We start from the raw sequence: 16676 nt of genomic DNA on the forward strand, positions 1-16676 counted from the left end.
GGCGGGAGCGGGGTCCGGCCGTGTGGGCACGGCGCTGAGGGTGTGCGTTTGGAGCGGTGCTTTGGGGGATACGCAGATAAATGGAGCGTTCGGCGAGCGATAAAGCGCCAACCAAACGCAATTGTGCGCCTTAATGCTCGTTGTTCTTGCAGGATATATGAAGAGGGGAAGAAAGGCGTCCCCGAACGCCCGTGTCTCTTTGAGGTAAAGCTGTGGGCGGGAATAACGCCTCAGGTTCCCGCTCGGTGCTCGCAGCGCTGCTCGAGGGGGCGGCAGGAACGGCGCGTGGGCGGGAAAAGGTGCTTCAGCAAACGCCCCTCAGGAGGGCAGCGGGAGGCGGCCAGGCAAATCCGAGATTCCTTCACTCTCAGCCACGGCTGTGAGTTATGCAGTGTCTGCAAACACAGCTCTCGAACGAAACTCAAAATTGAAGTGACTAAAAGATGTTTTTAGGGGATGCTCTGTCTAGGGTCGCGTGGTGGCTGCAGCCCCGCGCCTCAGAGCAGCTGAGCTTTATATACGTAGTGTATTTGTATTACTATCTTGTTTTCCCCAGAACGATGTAGAGATCTATTTCATTGATGGTAGCTGCAAAAGTCCCATTGAAAGATTTTGGAATGGAAGCAGCACGCTGTACGTCCTGCAGCAAGCGGTAAGCATGCCTCTTAGTTTCAGACTTTTAAACATCATCTAAACTGTTTGTTTTCTTCCCTTCCAATAGTCTCACGCATCGTGCATTGCTCTTGCAGGGCCGCAGTGAGGGCAGCGACCCAGCAGGAGAGCCAGGAGCAGAGGATGCCCTTCACGCCTCTCAGCTCACACCCACAGGGGGCACCGGCCCGGCTGCGCTGCCTGTCCAGAGAGCAAAGTGGGTGCTCGCACGGCTGCCTCCCTCTGCTCATTTCAGTGCACTTTTCCTTTTTTCTTTTGCCCCTCTTGCTAATATTCAGCACCCGCTCTATTTTTGATCTCTCAGAGTTAAATACTTACCAGTTTAATGACGACCCGAGCCTTGTTCTTTCTGCAGAATGGCACCCCTGGTAGAAGTATTTCCAACAAAGTGTAGCTGAAGTCCTGGTGCTGGAAAAGCACTGGTGAGCTGTCCCACTGTGCTAAGGGGACTGCCTCATTGCAAATGTGCACAGAAAGCTTGGGAGGACTGAAGTGCTTGCCTTCTGAGGGCTTCAGTTTGAGAAATCTGATCAAGACTTAATCTTTCGACTGTTATTAAAATACAAGACAGGGTAGTGAATCGTGGCAACTTGCTTGCTTAACTAACTTATCCCTTTAGCATTTTCCCTTTAATTTTAAAATTCAATTATAGGTCTAGGGCATTATATTGTATGAAATATATTCCCAATTATCAGAGAATCATAGAATGGCCTGGGTTGAAAAGGACCACAATGATCATCTAGTTCCAACCCCCCTGCTGTATGCATGGTTGCCGACCACCAGACCATCCAGCCTGGCCTTGAATTATGATATACTTCTTTTCCTTCATACATTACCTATAAGAAGATTATTACAAAACTTCATCCTTTCTGTAAAATGGTGTAGTGTGTGCTGCTGAGCAGGGCAGACAGGATTGTTACTGTGGTATTATTCAATGCTTTACATAACACATAAATTTTGTTATACTTGCTGACATCTGGTTCTTTCCTGTTCACATCCCCAGGCAGCTTATTTCCTTGTATACGATGGCACAGAATCCAAACATGACCCATCTGAAGATCAGTGAACTAATTGTGCTTCCACCCCTCTGGATACGGTGTGATGGCTCCGACCCTGAGCACACTTACTGGCTTGGAGCTGAGCCTCTCAAAGCTGGAAGCAAAATCACAGGGATCAGTTTTCATATGGTTAAGTGTGATGGTGAGGTTATAATGTTACATACAAAATTGGATGAGGAAGGCTTAAAAATGAGGAAACACTAACATGTGGATGTTGCCTTTGTGTGATGTTGGCTTGTAGTGCTTCTAATCCTTGCTTGTTTTTTGTTTTTTTTTTTTTTTTGTAAGAGAGAAAGATGTTTGTGTGCAGTGTGGAAATAACTTTTAAATATCTTGTATGCAACAGTGTCTGCAGGCCTACCTTCGATCAGGTGCAATGACTTAATAGACATTTAAATGTGATCCTACTGAAAATAAAAGCTTAAATGCAAGAAACAGTACTCCTTTCTAGAGGACAACGTGAAGCTGAATGCAATACTGAGGAATTAATTCTACATGCTAAATATAACTTGCATTTTTTTTTATTCTTTTTTTGCAGGTCCCACAGCTGATAAAACCTGTTTTGTGAACCTAGAAGAACTCAAAACGGCGCACAAAGTCAAACACCATTCGTCTATTGTAGGTCTTTTTCATCTGGCATTGCTTATAGTTTATTTTCTATCTATGATTCTGATTTAGGGAAGCTTTGTTGATACTATTTAGAAAATCAGCACAACACTGCAGTACCATAATCTCTTTAGAAGTAACATTTGGGCTTTCTGACTTGTTTTTGTCTCTCCTTAGCCAATATTTTCTTTGTGTGAAGTGCTTCCAAAAAATATTTTGCGCGAGTACAAAACAGTGCTGTGTTGTGTTTTAAAGATTTGTAAAATCTGTTCATTCTAGGTGACAACAAAAGGATTTGCTCAGTATGAACTTATCAGTGCTGCTGCAATGGATGACACAATTCTAGGATGTGAAAGCAATATTTCTATCGATATTACATGGCACACTGTGGATAAGATTCTGCAGGCACCGCCGCTTTGTTCAGCTGCCACACTGGTCAGTAAGGAACCCAGGCTCTTTTCTCTGCTTATGTCATTAGTAGTGCAGGGGATAGAAAATACGTTTGGCTCTTGCCATTTGTGTTTGTTGTTTATGTAAGAAATACTCTATGTAAGCAGAATAGTGTATTCGTAAGAAAAGCTATTTATTAATCTGTATTTCCTTAGTGAAAATCTTAAGATACCTGATTTCTAAAGTTTGAATCTGACATAATCTTCTGGAACTTTCAGAATATTATGTTGGAGTCTGGGGACCCCAGGAGTCCTGTGTATCCCCTCTACAGAGAGCTGCAGTTTCTCCTTGTAAGTAAAAGTGAGAAATTCCAGTTTCAGATGTACGTGGAATGGTGATTTGTGTGTGTGTGTGTGTGTGTGTGTGTGTGTTAATAATTTACTCTATTTAAGACTCTATATGGTTTCTCAAAGATACTTGAAAGTGTTCAGTTCAGAATAAATTTTGAACTTGGCTTTATGAATCTTAAATACTCAAAGGACAAACCAGGAATGCCAAAGCCAGGAAATGTGAGAGGCTTCAAAATTCATGGCTCTACAGAGCTGTGTTTCCCGGGGAAGTTACCTACATTCTGAAGAGTGATATATGCAGAACCTCAAATAGTAACTGCTGGGTGTTGTTTTGGTTTTGATGCTGCTTTTAGGCTTTGGCTGAAGGCTTGAAGACAGGTGTGACAGAATGGCCTGAGCCCTTAGAGGCCCAACCAGCTTTTGAACTGGTCCAGGAATTTCTGCTAGGTAATTGTTGCTTGTTATGTGGGAAGGGAGGGATGTCACCCTTCAGAGAAGCAAAAGAAAATCAACATAAAACTTCTCAAGTATTAGAATTAGAGATTGTAATTTCTGTGCTGTAATAACTCGCATAAAGCAGTTGGATAGATTAATTAGTCCCAATATCTTTGTACAAAAGGAAATAAAGGTAATAATTGTTTCTTACAAAATAAGATAGTTTTGTTTAGAAGGCAGTTGAATGGATTCTGTTTGCATCTTTCATGTTACTTGACGTGCACATGAACATCTGAAGGTGCAAAGTGTCCAGGGAGCAGTGGTGGGCAGCAGTTCTTTGACAGCTTAAAGTGAAGCACTCCCAGGTGCTGGCAGTTTCTGAAAGCAGCTCAAACTGAGCAATAGCAGTCTAATCAGAAGCTGAAGGTGTTACTAAGTGAACCTAAGAAGAACATCAGGTGAATACACCAAAAGGTTTGCAGATGCAACTGTATGTTTTTCACAAATGAATATGGAGGTAGAACATGGAGACAAAAATTATCTTTGACAAATAAATTTGGGAGAAAACCTGAGACACTAATTAGTGGTCATCCTTCATTGCTTCAGCCCTGGAATATAGGGAGTTAATGTTTAGCTACAAGGACACAGTAAAGGTGGAGAGGAAAATGTGTATGTCATAATAAAGCATGCTAAGAAAGTGATACCTGTGTATTTCAAACCAAATGCTTGTGCAGTAGAAACAACTTAGAAATGGATACATTTTGTCTGTTAGTCATCCAGCAGAGTCTGTGTCAGTTCTGTTGCATGCCCAGGAGTTTATAAGCAGCCCCAGGGGTGGTCGGGCTGTTCTTTCATGGTGGTGACATTTATTTTCTCCTTTCCTAGATTTGAAGAAGAAACTGGATGGGTGTTGTGTGTCAGGAAATAAGAATGAAACAGAGGTATATGCAATTTCCTACCAGTTTCTTTGTCATCTCACTCCTCTGGCAAATAGTTATTTCAGATTTTGATTATGTCTTGTACATTACTTATGCAGACGTGAATACACAGATGTAATGATGTAAAGATCTGTCGCTTTCTGCTTTTGCAGTTTAGAAATAATAGAAAAAGCCTCAAAAGGCAAAATTAGAAGTTTTGTGGCTGTTCTCTGATGGAAAGTCCACTGTAGTTTTTACTGTCAAGAAAATCTCCCTGTTCTGGGCACGTCCATTGTGTCCATTATACATAATTTTTCACATAGTTTTGCATTCAGTTGGTAATCTTGGAGATACTTGGACTATTTTGTTATGCTTCTTTCCCTTCCTTTTTAACTTTAGTTGGAGGTCTTTAAATCCTAAGCATCATTTTTCATTTAAACTCTTTCAGAGTATCAAAAGTGACACTGCTGCAGTGGACAGTTCAATAAAATCAATCTTCAGTGAACGAGGAGACCTGGATTTTGCTGAACAATTATGGTGCAAAATGAGAAGTAAGTGTAGTGTTTTGCTGTGGTGGCTTTTAGTTGTTGTGGTTGTTTTTCTTTGACCCATCCACTGTCCTTTATTTCTTCTCTGTACCTATAATACTGTATTACTTTCTTGAGAAAATGAATGTAAACTTCTCTGAGTTTTATGAACTGTTCAGCTCTTCAGAAAATTGTTACTTTTTCTAAAGGAGCTAATTTTAGGTGTGTAAGACCATGCACTCTCTTACAACGTAGGAAGGCATTGCAACATCTAGCAGGAGACACTGTATTTCTTTAGGATTATAACAGTACTAAACAGTCAGGAGTGTGTGCCTGCTCTGTAGCTAAAAACTAGTGATCTGTCAGAGTGACTTTCTAGATCTGAAAGACTTAAAGTTGATAAAGTTGATAAAGCTACGTACTTTGTCATTCTTGTTGTAGGACTTACATTCTTCACAGAAAGCAGTTCCATCTGTCATAGAATCCTTAGACTGGAAGGGACCTTTAAAGGTCATCTAGTCCAACTCCCCTGCAATGAACAGGGACATTTTGGCTATCTGTTTTTTTTAAATGAGCAGTTAAGTTCTTGCGAGTACGCGTTGGGCTGTTGTTACTCACTGAGCAGCTGAAGGGAAAGCCTGGATAGATAAATAAAACTTGGAATCATTTTTCTGAAGGTGTCTGTTCCTATCAGGAGTTGGTAGAGTGTCTCACACTGGTCATAAAATTCCTGGAGCACGGTGAAATACAGCCTTGGGTATGTAATCTATTTCACAATCATTTTATCCTTTTCAGTTACTCCAAGCAGAGTCTAGCTCTTATTGTTTAGTTGCCCCTTATTTCCATGTTGTTTTGTTGAGGTTTTTTTTTTGCCTTGTCACAGTTTGCATGTTTCCATGGTGTTGCATTTCTAAATAATACCGTGCTGTTTTGTACACAGTTACCCCACAGGAAAACTTGTTTAACTTTCAGATTCATCAAGGGAGTAGCAGTTTGCTCAGTAAACTGATCCAGCAGTCTTACCACGGCAAGGTGGAGGCCGTGTCCCTCAGTGGCATCACTCCAATTCAGATGCTCTTGGAGATTGGTTTGGATAAGATGAAGAAGGATTATGTCAGCTTTTTCATAGGTAAGCCAGGAACCTGTTGTCATGATTAGAGATCCATGGGAAAAGGCTGCTCTGCACAGGAAATAATGACAGGTTCCTGTCGCTTCGATTTCACTTCTGCCTGCCAGCTGCTGCAGTACTGTTCCCAGCCTCCTCAGTATTCGTGCTCTCATGCTGTGTGTGTCTTCCCAAAATTAAAAATGAATTTGTTTCCAAATAATTGCACTTAGAATAATTCTGCATTGCTTTTTCTAATTGAAAAAAAGTAAGTTAAACTTACTGTAACAATGTCAGATGAACGTAACGGGGCTGTTCTGTTTTCTTACCTTTCTGCTGTAGGTGATAAAATAAGACCTTGCTCTTTCTGCCTTTTCTTCTATGGTCTACGTGGGTTAAAGGAAATCAGGCAAGGGTGTTTGTATGTAATAGCTGTGTTTGTACAGTCCATAGTATGTAGACTTTTTATTTTTTTATATTTATTTTTAGTACATATTGTACAATCCAAAATCCAAAAGCTGGGCTAGAACAATTTTTTGTAATGTATGTTTCTTTTCTTGAAAGCATCATGGCTTTGTTTTTAGTATTACAGCTTTGTTTTTTTTCTGAATCCAGAAAGGATGTTATGTTTGCCACTGTACTTATCCACTTCCTTCATCTCTTTCTTTCTTAATGTATTTCTTGCTTTGTCACACTTGATCTTTCATTTTCATATTTGTTATACGTAAGCCTGGGTGTCCCAAGGAGGGTGCTTGTCTCAAAGCATGGGATGGCTTTCTGTGTGGTGTTTCCATGGAGCCTTGGCAGTATGTAAGATACTTCAGTGGCTTTGTTCCTTGTTTTGAGTTAGTAATCATATTGATAAATAACATCATCTTCCACCTTAGTGGCTGCACTTGTTTTCCTTAAGTAGAATTTGCTGGTGGGTTACCTGGGTGTTCATGTATTTCACCTGATGATATCTGATAATTGTTTTTTTCCTGTTCACTTTACAGGCCAGGAACTCACAACGTTAATCTATTTGGTGAGATTCTTTATTTTTAACTCTTAACGTACAGCCCCCTCGGTGGGGGCGGGGGGGATGGAACCTTCCCATAAGCTGAGCAACGGAATTGCAAATAATGAGAATGGGACAGCATAGGCAGAAATGTCATTATGTTGTTTCCTTATTCATATATTATTTCCCATTTGTCTGCTATTAGTCATTGTCAGGCACCAGAGTTCTGACTTTGTTCTGACTCTGCTGGGCCATTCTTTATATATTTACTTCCTCAAAGAACAACAAAATGATTTTAGTAAGCAGAGAGCAGGCTGACTGTGTAGAAACTGAGGGTTCAGTTAAGAGCAGAAGCTGTTTACTTTTCCAGGATTACTTTGTTTCCACATCGGTAGATCTACAAGAGCAAGTTCATCGTCTTCAAAAGCTTCATCATATGTTGGAAATAATGGTCAGCTGTACAGTCTTACTTCAGTTTAAACATGAGAACCTCTTCCCTTTGACACAGTAATTATTTCATTTTTACTTTATAAATAGCATTAACAGACAGACTCTCTTTGATAGTAGTAAGTAAACTTTAAAAAAAAAAAAGTAATTTGAGGATTTAATTAATTTTGCATTAGGTTTATGCAGTGTTGCACCAGCATTCATCCAAGGAATGTAACTTGTTGATTCATATTACTCTAGAACTTGCCTGAAATATTATAAAGAAAACCCTCTGAATGAGAAGCAAGTGTTTCAGCTGCCAATCAGACCAGCCCTTGTCAAGAAGTTCTATCAGAAGTAAGATCACCTTCCATGTTTGTAGCACTCAGTTCAGATTGTGAATTCAGATCTGAGCACCTGACTGAACGTGGATGTTTTTTGATTATTCTATCAGTGATCACCCAGAAATGTGGAAGGTGGACATAACTAGTGGGCATGGCCAAAAGGAGGTTAAAACAACATGGCAAGTTAGTGCTAATCCTCCTGTTGAACATATGATATCAAGCAACATAGGTAAGGAATATTTGTGGTGAAATGAAATAATGGAAGTACACATTTAAAAGAGTTTTTATATTGGGTTTACTGAGTATGTATATTTTCTTGTGTATGTATGTTCAGCAAAACTGAAGCAAAGCAGACTTTCATTAAGAGCATGAGGTGGTATTTATAGAACATAAAAGACTTTCAGAAGGTCTGACCTACTGCCTTCTTAATTTGGCTGAATTATATTTCTAGTGTTAAAATGGCAGAAGATTTCTAAGGATGACTTGACTGTTTAGTATCTTCCACAGCATCTTAGAGCTTTTAAGATCTTTGCCTGTGTATCTGAGAATGGGTCTGAAGAGAAACTTATCTGTTGCTGGATGCTTATATCTAGTCTGGGAAGCAAACAGGCTCTAATGAGAGGAGACATACCTTGCTTCATAAAATCAAGTGTAGAATAAGTGAAAATGCACGAGGACAGGGAAGAATTAAGAATATAGACTGCTGTGGAAGTGTTGGGGGTGGGAATAAAAGGGAGGTTTGTCACAGGGCAATGCTTTGTAAAGCTTTCCCTTCTTCCTCAATTTTTGTTGTGAAGTGCCTCTGCCACTAAAACTTTATTTCAGGGAACAGGTTTCAAAATTCCTGCATTATCTACATTTGCTCCTTCTAAAAACACTGGCTAATCAAATCTTTTGTCTATGCAGGTCTCTTTTGTGATTCTACAGTTAATGGAAGCAGTGAAGAAAGGATGTATTTTGTTGCAAAGGCTGAGTGCAGTCAGGTGCATTTCACATAAATGCACATTACTGTGCAGGCAGGCGCTTGAAAGGTACAGTAAGGGGGGAAGTGCAGCATTGTCTGTATCAGCAGCTGTTGGAAAGATTCTGGCATTTGGAGAACGATTCATCTTACTGAGTTCTTGGCTTTACTATGCTCATACAGTGTGACATGCAGCCCTCATTCATCTGTACCAATCCAGTTTGTTTATAAATGTGCAATTGTGAATGTACAGAATAATTGTTTTGGTAAAATAGTAGATATTTTGGTACATAAATTTCCAAACATTCAATAAAGTTCTGCACTTTGGGGTTTAAAATTTTATTTTTACTCATTAAAAGTGCACACAGACACTGTTCAAAGTTATTAAGCATTTTAAACCAACAAAACAAGCAATGTTGTCATGGATATTTTTTGTATCAAGAGATATTTCATCCTTCAGGTATATTTGGAAAGCCATTCATCCATGAACCTCTACAGTTTGGTTTTCTTCATATCTGGATTTACACTTTGGAGTCTTCCTGGCTGTTCTCATTGCTGCTGCTCAGTTCAGTGTTTCCCTCAGTTACTTCAGCAGTGCTGTCATGCAGACTTTTGCATTACCCTCTGAAGAAATATTCAGTAAGATTGCTTGGACATAATCATTTAAACATGTTGGGTTTAATTGCTGACAGTAACACATGGTTGAACATAAGATACTGTGTGTAACCTTTTGGTAGTTTAACTGAACAACTACATAGTGTCATATATGGTGAGTTATGCTACATATATGTTGATTAACCCAGTTGTGTGGTTGTATGAGGTAAACCTAGCTCCCTATTAAAACAAAATTGAGAGAAACATCCTGTAGTGTAAATCTGACATGGTAGTTGGCATCTCTGAGAAATCACTTCAACTCTACTCCACACCTGAAGAGTAAAGTGTCATCCGAACTTGCAGCCATGAAATAACTTAAACATTAAGTGGTGCTCTTGGAATATTTGAATCACTTTCCATTTTAAAACAGTGCTTATCTCTTCAAATAGCAGCTGTGTGGTAATGAAAAGTGAAATGATGAACAGGTTGAAAACAGAATTTGCAAATAGATTTTAATCACTTGAAATGTGTGCTGGCAAGGTTAGAATTGCTTTAATCATATCTAGCTATTCCATATAATCCTTACCAAAATAACAAGAAACAAAATTTGCTGCTTAAAACTTAAAATAATGCAGAAAGAAAATATATTTTGGGTTTTATTAAAATTTCTAAATTATATTTTGAGAATTGAGCAAAAAAAAAAATTAGAAGCAGGTCTGGACAGAGCGGCATGGACAGAGCAAATAACATTTCTTCACCTTTACAGTGGTGCAAAAGGAGACACTTGTGGTAGCTGTTCTACAATGCAGCTGGCTTACTGTATTGTTTTTGTTATACAAAAAGAAGTGCTCAGTTGTGCCATTTTAGCTGTGATTTTGGAGGAAGAACAGGAGTAGGACAATACAATACATGATGAGTATTTCTCAGCAGCATCTATGTCTGCTTGGCTGTGTGGATCAACAGGTTCCCCCCAGCCACTCATTAGGGAAATTCCAGCCATACCTTAAAAACAAAGTGATAATTCTGCAGTTTATAGATAATTGCTAAGCCCTTGATAGAAGTAGAAGCATAATTACAGAATGAATACTTACTACCATGCTGCTCACTGCACCAGGTGTTGTTGTGAGAGCGCCCTACGTTTGTGTGTCTGTAAGAATACATAAGAGCATGTGCACACTGTAACTGTTATATCGTGGGCAATGCAGGAAGATAGTGGAGAGGAGCTTTTGGATTAAGGTGTATCTGAAAATATTGCATCATTTCTTCTAAGGATATCATGAAAGCTTTCATTTCTTATAAAAACCACAAATGTATACAATATGCCTTCCTTAAATTCCTTGAGGTGCTCATAGAGGTTACAAGCAGCATTCAGTATAGTGTCCTGTCCAGCATCTCTTGTTTTTGATACCTGCCTAATTTATTGGGGTGGGTGAGTGTTTATTTCTATGAGTCACTGAAGTCACTCTGAAAAACTGAGTTCATTTTACTAGACCAGGATTCTACTTCTTGTTTCTAGACTAACCTGGACATTTTCTTACCCAACCAGTTACACAGTATTTTTCAATGGGGCATTCAAATTACTAGGAGCATTAAGTTGTCAGGACAAAGGGTTACGTCAAGCATCTCTCATTGCATGTGACCCTGAATATGCATTAGTAGTCTGAAATCAGGTTGGCTCAGCTACTGAATAAATTTGATGTGCTAGTTGGAACATGGTTACAAAGCTGTGTTTCTGTTTAAAAAGCGTAATCAGTCTGCTAAAAATTCTCACCTCACACAATTTAAAATTCAATTGAAATTTTACTTTAATTATGTGGTGTGCTGCATTGTAGGCTCCACTTTCACCAAGCTTCAGTCCTGGTGTGTATTCTCCTGTTTTGTAACCTTTTTCAGCAACTGCCTAGATGTATGCAGAATTAGTTATTATTTAAAAAGCAGAGCTAACAAATTTGCTAGTATCCTAAATCCTAGTACGGATTTAGTCCATGCAGGAGTCGTCTCTTAACCTCTCCATCCTCTCCAGGCCCCTTTTTCTTTCTCCTCCCCCTGGTTCTGGCTGCTCTCATGCTGCTTGGCTGTAGCTTGTTGGAAGCAGCGCGTTGCTGACCAGCCATAGCGAACCGACCTGCTGGTGCTATTCCACCATGTAATGTCCTTCATGCATTTTGACTGCCTTTCTGGCTTTTGTGCCTATCATTCCTCCAGCTGATGGTTTTTCAAAACTCCACTGGAATTTCGTGTCTTGAAATAGTGTCTTGGCTGGAACCAGCCACTGAGATTTTGGGACACAGTTATTAACTACAGAGGACTATATCTGTCTCTCTAGCTATCTATTCACCTATAATTTTACCTGCAATTCTTAATGTACTGTCCTGTAGTGTCCCTTCTGTAGATTTTGTGAACAGAAGTAAGTTTTGTGTGCAACTGAAGTAAGGAAAGCATTGATAATTACCCACGGATTACTAAAAGTAATCCCATGTTTCACACAGTCTCAAACTTCTCAAAGCATAGATTGGCATAATCATTAAAATAATTGATCATTCTTATATTTTGCCAGCCACCATACTTTTCTTGGAGAACCTTCATAAGTAAGAATATAAAGAATCAATAGTGTTATCTGAAGTTCATTTTCTTACTAACAAAGACTTTTTATCTTTGGAGCTGCTGAAATGTAAGTAATACACCAATGTGTTTTAAATGCAAGTGATTGTAAGCACACTTAAAAGCATGCAGGCGTCTTTAAACATTTTTCTAATGTGATGGAGTCCTTAGATGTAGGAACAAATGTCCTGTCAGAAACATTTACTTGAGACATTTCACCAGTTTTTCTGGCCTGTGGCAGATCTTAGTGGTAGAGGCTCACAATGGGGATAATACCGCTCTCCAGAAGGCTGTTAATGGTGTCACTGCAGAACTGTATTCCTTTCTCATTCAATTGTTCTGCTGATTAAACACAGTGAAGAAATTACCTGGGCTGTTTTCCAAATAACTGAGAAAAGAGAAATTTGAAAATTTTATCTGGGAAACTTTACATTGCAGTAATGGGTACGCTGTAATGAATGTGTAGTTGTTAGACTCTCTTCTGCAGGCAGAGAAGCAAATCTGTATGACAGTAATGTTAAACAGGTGTGGCTTTCTCTGAGGTGAACAGTCTATTAGCCAGTAAGAATATGGTGAAGTTGTGCTTACTTCTGATGCCAGTGGGCATAATCCGAGCCCTTGAGATAGAGAGCAGATAATGATTAACTTTAAGCTCCTTCAGTAACTGAATGTCATCCTATGAAATTAGTGTATCTCATATCCAACAGAATAACTCTTCAGTTATTCATCTGTCTTAAATAGCTCTGAATGCAGAAAATCTTGAAGAAGAAAAATAATAATAGCACAAATATCCATCTCTTCAATAGTAAAGTAGGAGTAGATGACACATGAAATTGCTCTAGGGACAGTTCTCCCTTGGTGATACCTTCACTTTGTGGTGGCATCACATGCTGTCTCCTGTTTTGTCTCTGAACACTTCCACGCGAGTAAAAGCATCCCAGATACTTGGTCCTTTCCTGTCTTTGTCCCAGGACCCTTCAGTCTGGTATGCAGAACTTCCAACTCTCCATAAAACCCTGGAGGTAAAAGGACTTGAGTTACAACTTAAACGTTTGGCTGCCCACCAGTCTTTCATACTAACTTTGCATATGAGAAAGTAATTGATGCACCTTTGCCTTTGCTAAAACAGCTCTGCCAGTCAGTTCTGTTTGTGTTTCTAGTCCAGTGGTTATTACTCAGTGCTCCTCATGGACTGTCCTCTGTTGCTATGTGTCAGTGAGTAAATCAGGCTTCTGTGCCTCCTTTTCCTTGCATAGCCACTTGGGAAATGCTTTCATATCTAGAAAGCAGCATTAACATGGGATGTGTGAGCCTTTTACCCATCCACCCTAAGGAAATGGGTTCTGTAAGAATAGTGGTGTGTAGAGGAAGCCACTCTCAGGAGTTGGGTGATTTTTTCCTGCTGCAGCACCCATGCAGCTGCCCGACCCTGGGGCTTTCTGTGCGTGGGTGACTCGTGACCTGGAACCTGCTTCTCAGGGCCTTTGAAGCCAGAGGCTGAGCGAATTCCTATTTATTCACCCGGGTTTGCGCTTTTTAAGCAGTACTGGTGCCCTCTGGTGGTCAGTTTCACGAATGAGAATTAACTTTGAAAACATTTTCTGGTAGCCTAGAATAAATAATACATTGTAGATGTTACACTGCCCCCGATGGCAGAAGTAAAAGCGCATTTGAACCGCAGAGGGCATTTTGTCAGGAGCCCCTTGTTCATCCATACAGGTCACTTGATACACTTGTTTCTGGTCACGATGGACCATGCTCAAGCTGTTGCTTGAAAACCAGCCAACTAACGTGCTCTGGGAGTGACGATGCTCATGAAGAGCAGTACTGTGCGCATAAGTCAGCCTGCTGCAGAAGAGCTTGGTGCTTAAGGCACCTTCAGTACTTGCCATGCATTTGGCATGCCTTCTCTCCTGCAGAAGGTGGGCAGGGCAGTGTGTACCAGTCACTGCAGCATTGTGTGATGCTGGAGTTACTAGGCTTGTTAATGCTGTGCATTATTCATTTCTCATTTTATCACATTTACACATAAAACCATGCCAAAAATTAAGACTGGCGTGCCAGGAGATAGATAGTTACAGTTCTGAGATCTGACAGAGACAGATCACCCCTCTTAACAGGCGAGGAGCTGAGGCCCAGGGAGACTGGGCAGAAATCACCCAGGGAGCATCTATCAGAGCTAGAAGAGCTAGCAGAGCTGAGCCCAATCTGCTGCCTCCCTGCACAGCGCAGTGATACAAGTCAGTTTTCTTCTTTAGGGGTGTGCTCATGTGTCACTGAAGTCACTTGGCAAATTGTCACCACCTTCAGTGGTCAGAAGAGCAAGCCTTTAATGTGCATGAAACTATGATTCTTTCAAACTACATTTAGTAGTGGCTGCTGCATAGTCCTGTTCCGCTTGGTGAGCTGGGCTTAGATGAATTTTCTCTTACCACAATCTTATTCTGTGACGCTCTCTCCCAGCTTCCTGAATTAAAGCCCAATTTACAAAAAAATAAAAAGAAAAAAAAAGAGAAAAGAAAAAGAAAGTACATGAGATATTTACATTGCTACAGCTTGGTCATTTTTTCCTCGTTTCATCTTGGAAAACTTTTATTAGCAGCAGTTTTAAAATGTGCCAGTAACACATCAAGGCTATAAAATGTTTTATTTTGTTTTATTGGTGAGTAAAAAGAATGTTAAAAAAATGTACTCGGTGGAGGCTGTCCAAAATTGCCCTATGACTGCAGTAAAATAACCTGGAAAGTAGGTTATGCAATTGGCTTACCACAGGGTGTTGTGAAGCCAGCAGAAAGTCACGGCTGACGCTCAGTTCAGGCTTATCTGCAGTTTATTGTCTGCAGCCTGGAGTGAGGTCTCACCTTTTAATGATGCAGGTATTTATGTATTATCTGGCTGCAGACTTACTGTGTAACCAGCTCACAGCAAGCTTTGCAAAAACCCCTCTATCTGAAACCAATTGATCCTCACTCTCTTAGTTGATTTTCTTCTGTGCTGCACTTCATGTTGCAAAACCTCTCAACAGCCCAGAGACACCTGAACCAGTGGGTACCACTAAACTGCTCTTTGATTTTGCTTTTAGCCCTAAGGTCTTGTCGTGCTGATGATAAAGTAGAAGCTGTTCATAATTCCCTGACAACTGTTCAGACAACCAGACCAAATTATCCTCATGCAACTGTAACTGTAACCCTCTCTCCTGATATTTCATTCTTGCAATTGCACTCCCTCTCCAACCTTGAAAAGGCCTTTTCTGTCTCTCAGAGAAAAATCCTTTTTATTACAGAGTGACCAGAAAAACATGTCATTTTCCAGTGTGTGGTCTACTGCAGCTACTCTGGAATACTGGAGATTTTTCAAAATCAAAACAAAACCCACTTACAATGGTTCTTGGAACAGGAATACTTGTGTAACTGTACTCATATTTTTTTCTGTGTTACAAAACGACTTTCGTTACATTATATTAGCTGGTTTTGGAAAGTTTTTGTCCATCGCTCAACTGTACTAGTGGCCTGATTTGGTTTTCAGAGAAAAATAGAAAATTGGAAGTAATTTAAATGAGGATGTCTTACTTTACAATCAATCATGTAGCTTTGATTTGAAGCAGTTGGAGGAACATAGTTGTTAGAAGAGATGTTCAGAACCATTTCTTAGCATTGAATGCATTCAAAAGACAGAAAGAAGTGTTTGGAAATGTGGGAGATGCATTTTATTGTCTGTGTGAAACGATCAAGAGCATGATGACCAGGCTTTTTTGCTAAATGCCTGGTTTTGAACTCAGCTATGTACATACAGATATACACACATGCATGCCAGGCTTCCTCATTAACTTTAGAATAAAGATTGCCAACTTCTCCACATCTAGAACAATTTTTATTTCTATGTAAAAGCTTTTAGCCAGAATGATATGCTCATATTTGCTCTGCCCTTTACCTGGTAAAGCTTGCTGTACCTCACATTGCTATGTGCTTTTTCTCCAGCTTCTCATACTGCCTGCTGACCTGATCTGCTGGCAAGCCTGCATCCCATCGGAGTGTCAGGAGGCTCAGCACCACTCCAACACTTCCAGGACATCTGGGATGTAGTGTGGTGGTAAAACTGGCTGGAACCATCACAAACTGCAGAGAGGCACCATCTTTTTTTTGGAAGATCTTGTGTTTGAAATGTGATCCCTGAAATGAGAGCAGATAGGTAACTCTTAAACTTACACAATATTTATTTAGTAGTTCCTACACTAGCATGAAAACTAACGCTATTGTGCCCATTGGTGACTCTGAATAACTGTTATGACTAAGCACTGGCTTTACTGGATAATTTCCGAAAAACTTAATATATGTGAGAATCTACCATCTCTGTTTTGCGAAGAAGGACTGTAAGGATTGGGCAGGATAATGTAGATCTGCAGAATCTACTGCAGTTGTACAGAACCTTCACATTTTAAAGGCCTTTTTCCAGTTTAAAACCATTTCTCCTTGTCCTGTTGCTATATGCCCTTATAAAAAATCTCACCCCAGCTTTCCTGTAAGCCCCCTTCAGGCATCGGAGGGCCACTATAAGGTCCCCTCTGGAGCCTTCTCTTCTCCGGGATGAAGAGCCTCAGCTCTCTCAGCCTGTCAAAAGCCCCAAAATATTATATTCTTAATAATATTTCTCGATGAACGTAGAGAGGTGCACGAACTTCTCCCCCATGGGAAGA

The 16676-nt window shown here is 40.1% G+C and overlaps 1 protein-coding gene across 3 annotated transcripts; it reads left to right on the forward strand.

Moving 5' to 3' along the window:
- Positions 1-17: 17 nt before the first annotated feature.
- On the forward strand, positions 18-15979 carry ZWILCH (zwilch kinetochore protein). 3 transcript variants are annotated; one of them, XM_010717599.3, is made up of 17 exons: positions 18-204; positions 557-652; positions 750-868; positions 1676-1872; positions 2269-2348; positions 2616-2771; positions 3005-3076; positions 3430-3523; positions 4397-4452; positions 4877-4979; positions 5633-5712; positions 5928-6084; positions 7056-7084; positions 7428-7564; positions 7745-7840; positions 7938-8056; positions 8734-9128. In XM_010717599.3, exons 4-17 carry the CDS (start codon positions 1698-1700, stop codon positions 8823-8825), a joined length of 1446 nt encoding a protein of 481 aa, XP_010715901.1. In that variant the 5' UTR covers positions 18-204; positions 557-652; positions 750-868; positions 1676-1697; the 3' UTR covers positions 8826-9128. The 3 variants fall into 3 exon arrangements, with proteins under 3 accessions (XP_010715901.1, XP_019475134.1, XP_010715900.1); XM_019619589.2 differs by lacking the exons at positions 18-204; positions 557-652 and adding an exon at positions 15961-15979 and having other exon boundaries at positions 769-868; positions 8734-8858; XM_010717598.3 differs by lacking the exons at positions 18-204; positions 557-652 and adding an exon at positions 9249-9646 and having other exon boundaries at positions 769-868; positions 8734-8858.
- Positions 15980-16676: the final 697 nt, after the last annotated feature.

Source organism: Meleagris gallopavo, chromosome 12 (assembly GCF_000146605.3).
Source record: "Meleagris gallopavo isolate NT-WF06-2002-E0010 breed Aviagen turkey brand Nicholas breeding stock chromosome 12, Turkey_5.1, whole genome shotgun sequence".
Lineage (NCBI taxonomy): Eukaryota > Metazoa > Chordata > Aves > Galliformes > Phasianidae > Meleagris > Meleagris gallopavo.

Bases quoted from the DNA above. Each gene is read 5' to 3' on its own strand.
- ZWILCH (XM_010717599.3), top strand. From the start codon at position 1,698: ATGGCACAGAATCCAAACATGACCCATCTGAAGATCAGTGAACTAATT. The intron at 3,524-4,396 runs GTAATTGTTGCT...CTCCTTTCCTAG, and splicing joins GGTCCAGGAATTTCTGCTAG to ATTTGAAGAAGAAACTGGAT. The intron at 7,841-7,937 runs GTAAGATCACCT...TTATTCTATCAG, and splicing joins GTCAAGAAGTTCTATCAGAA to TGATCACCCAGAAATGTGGA.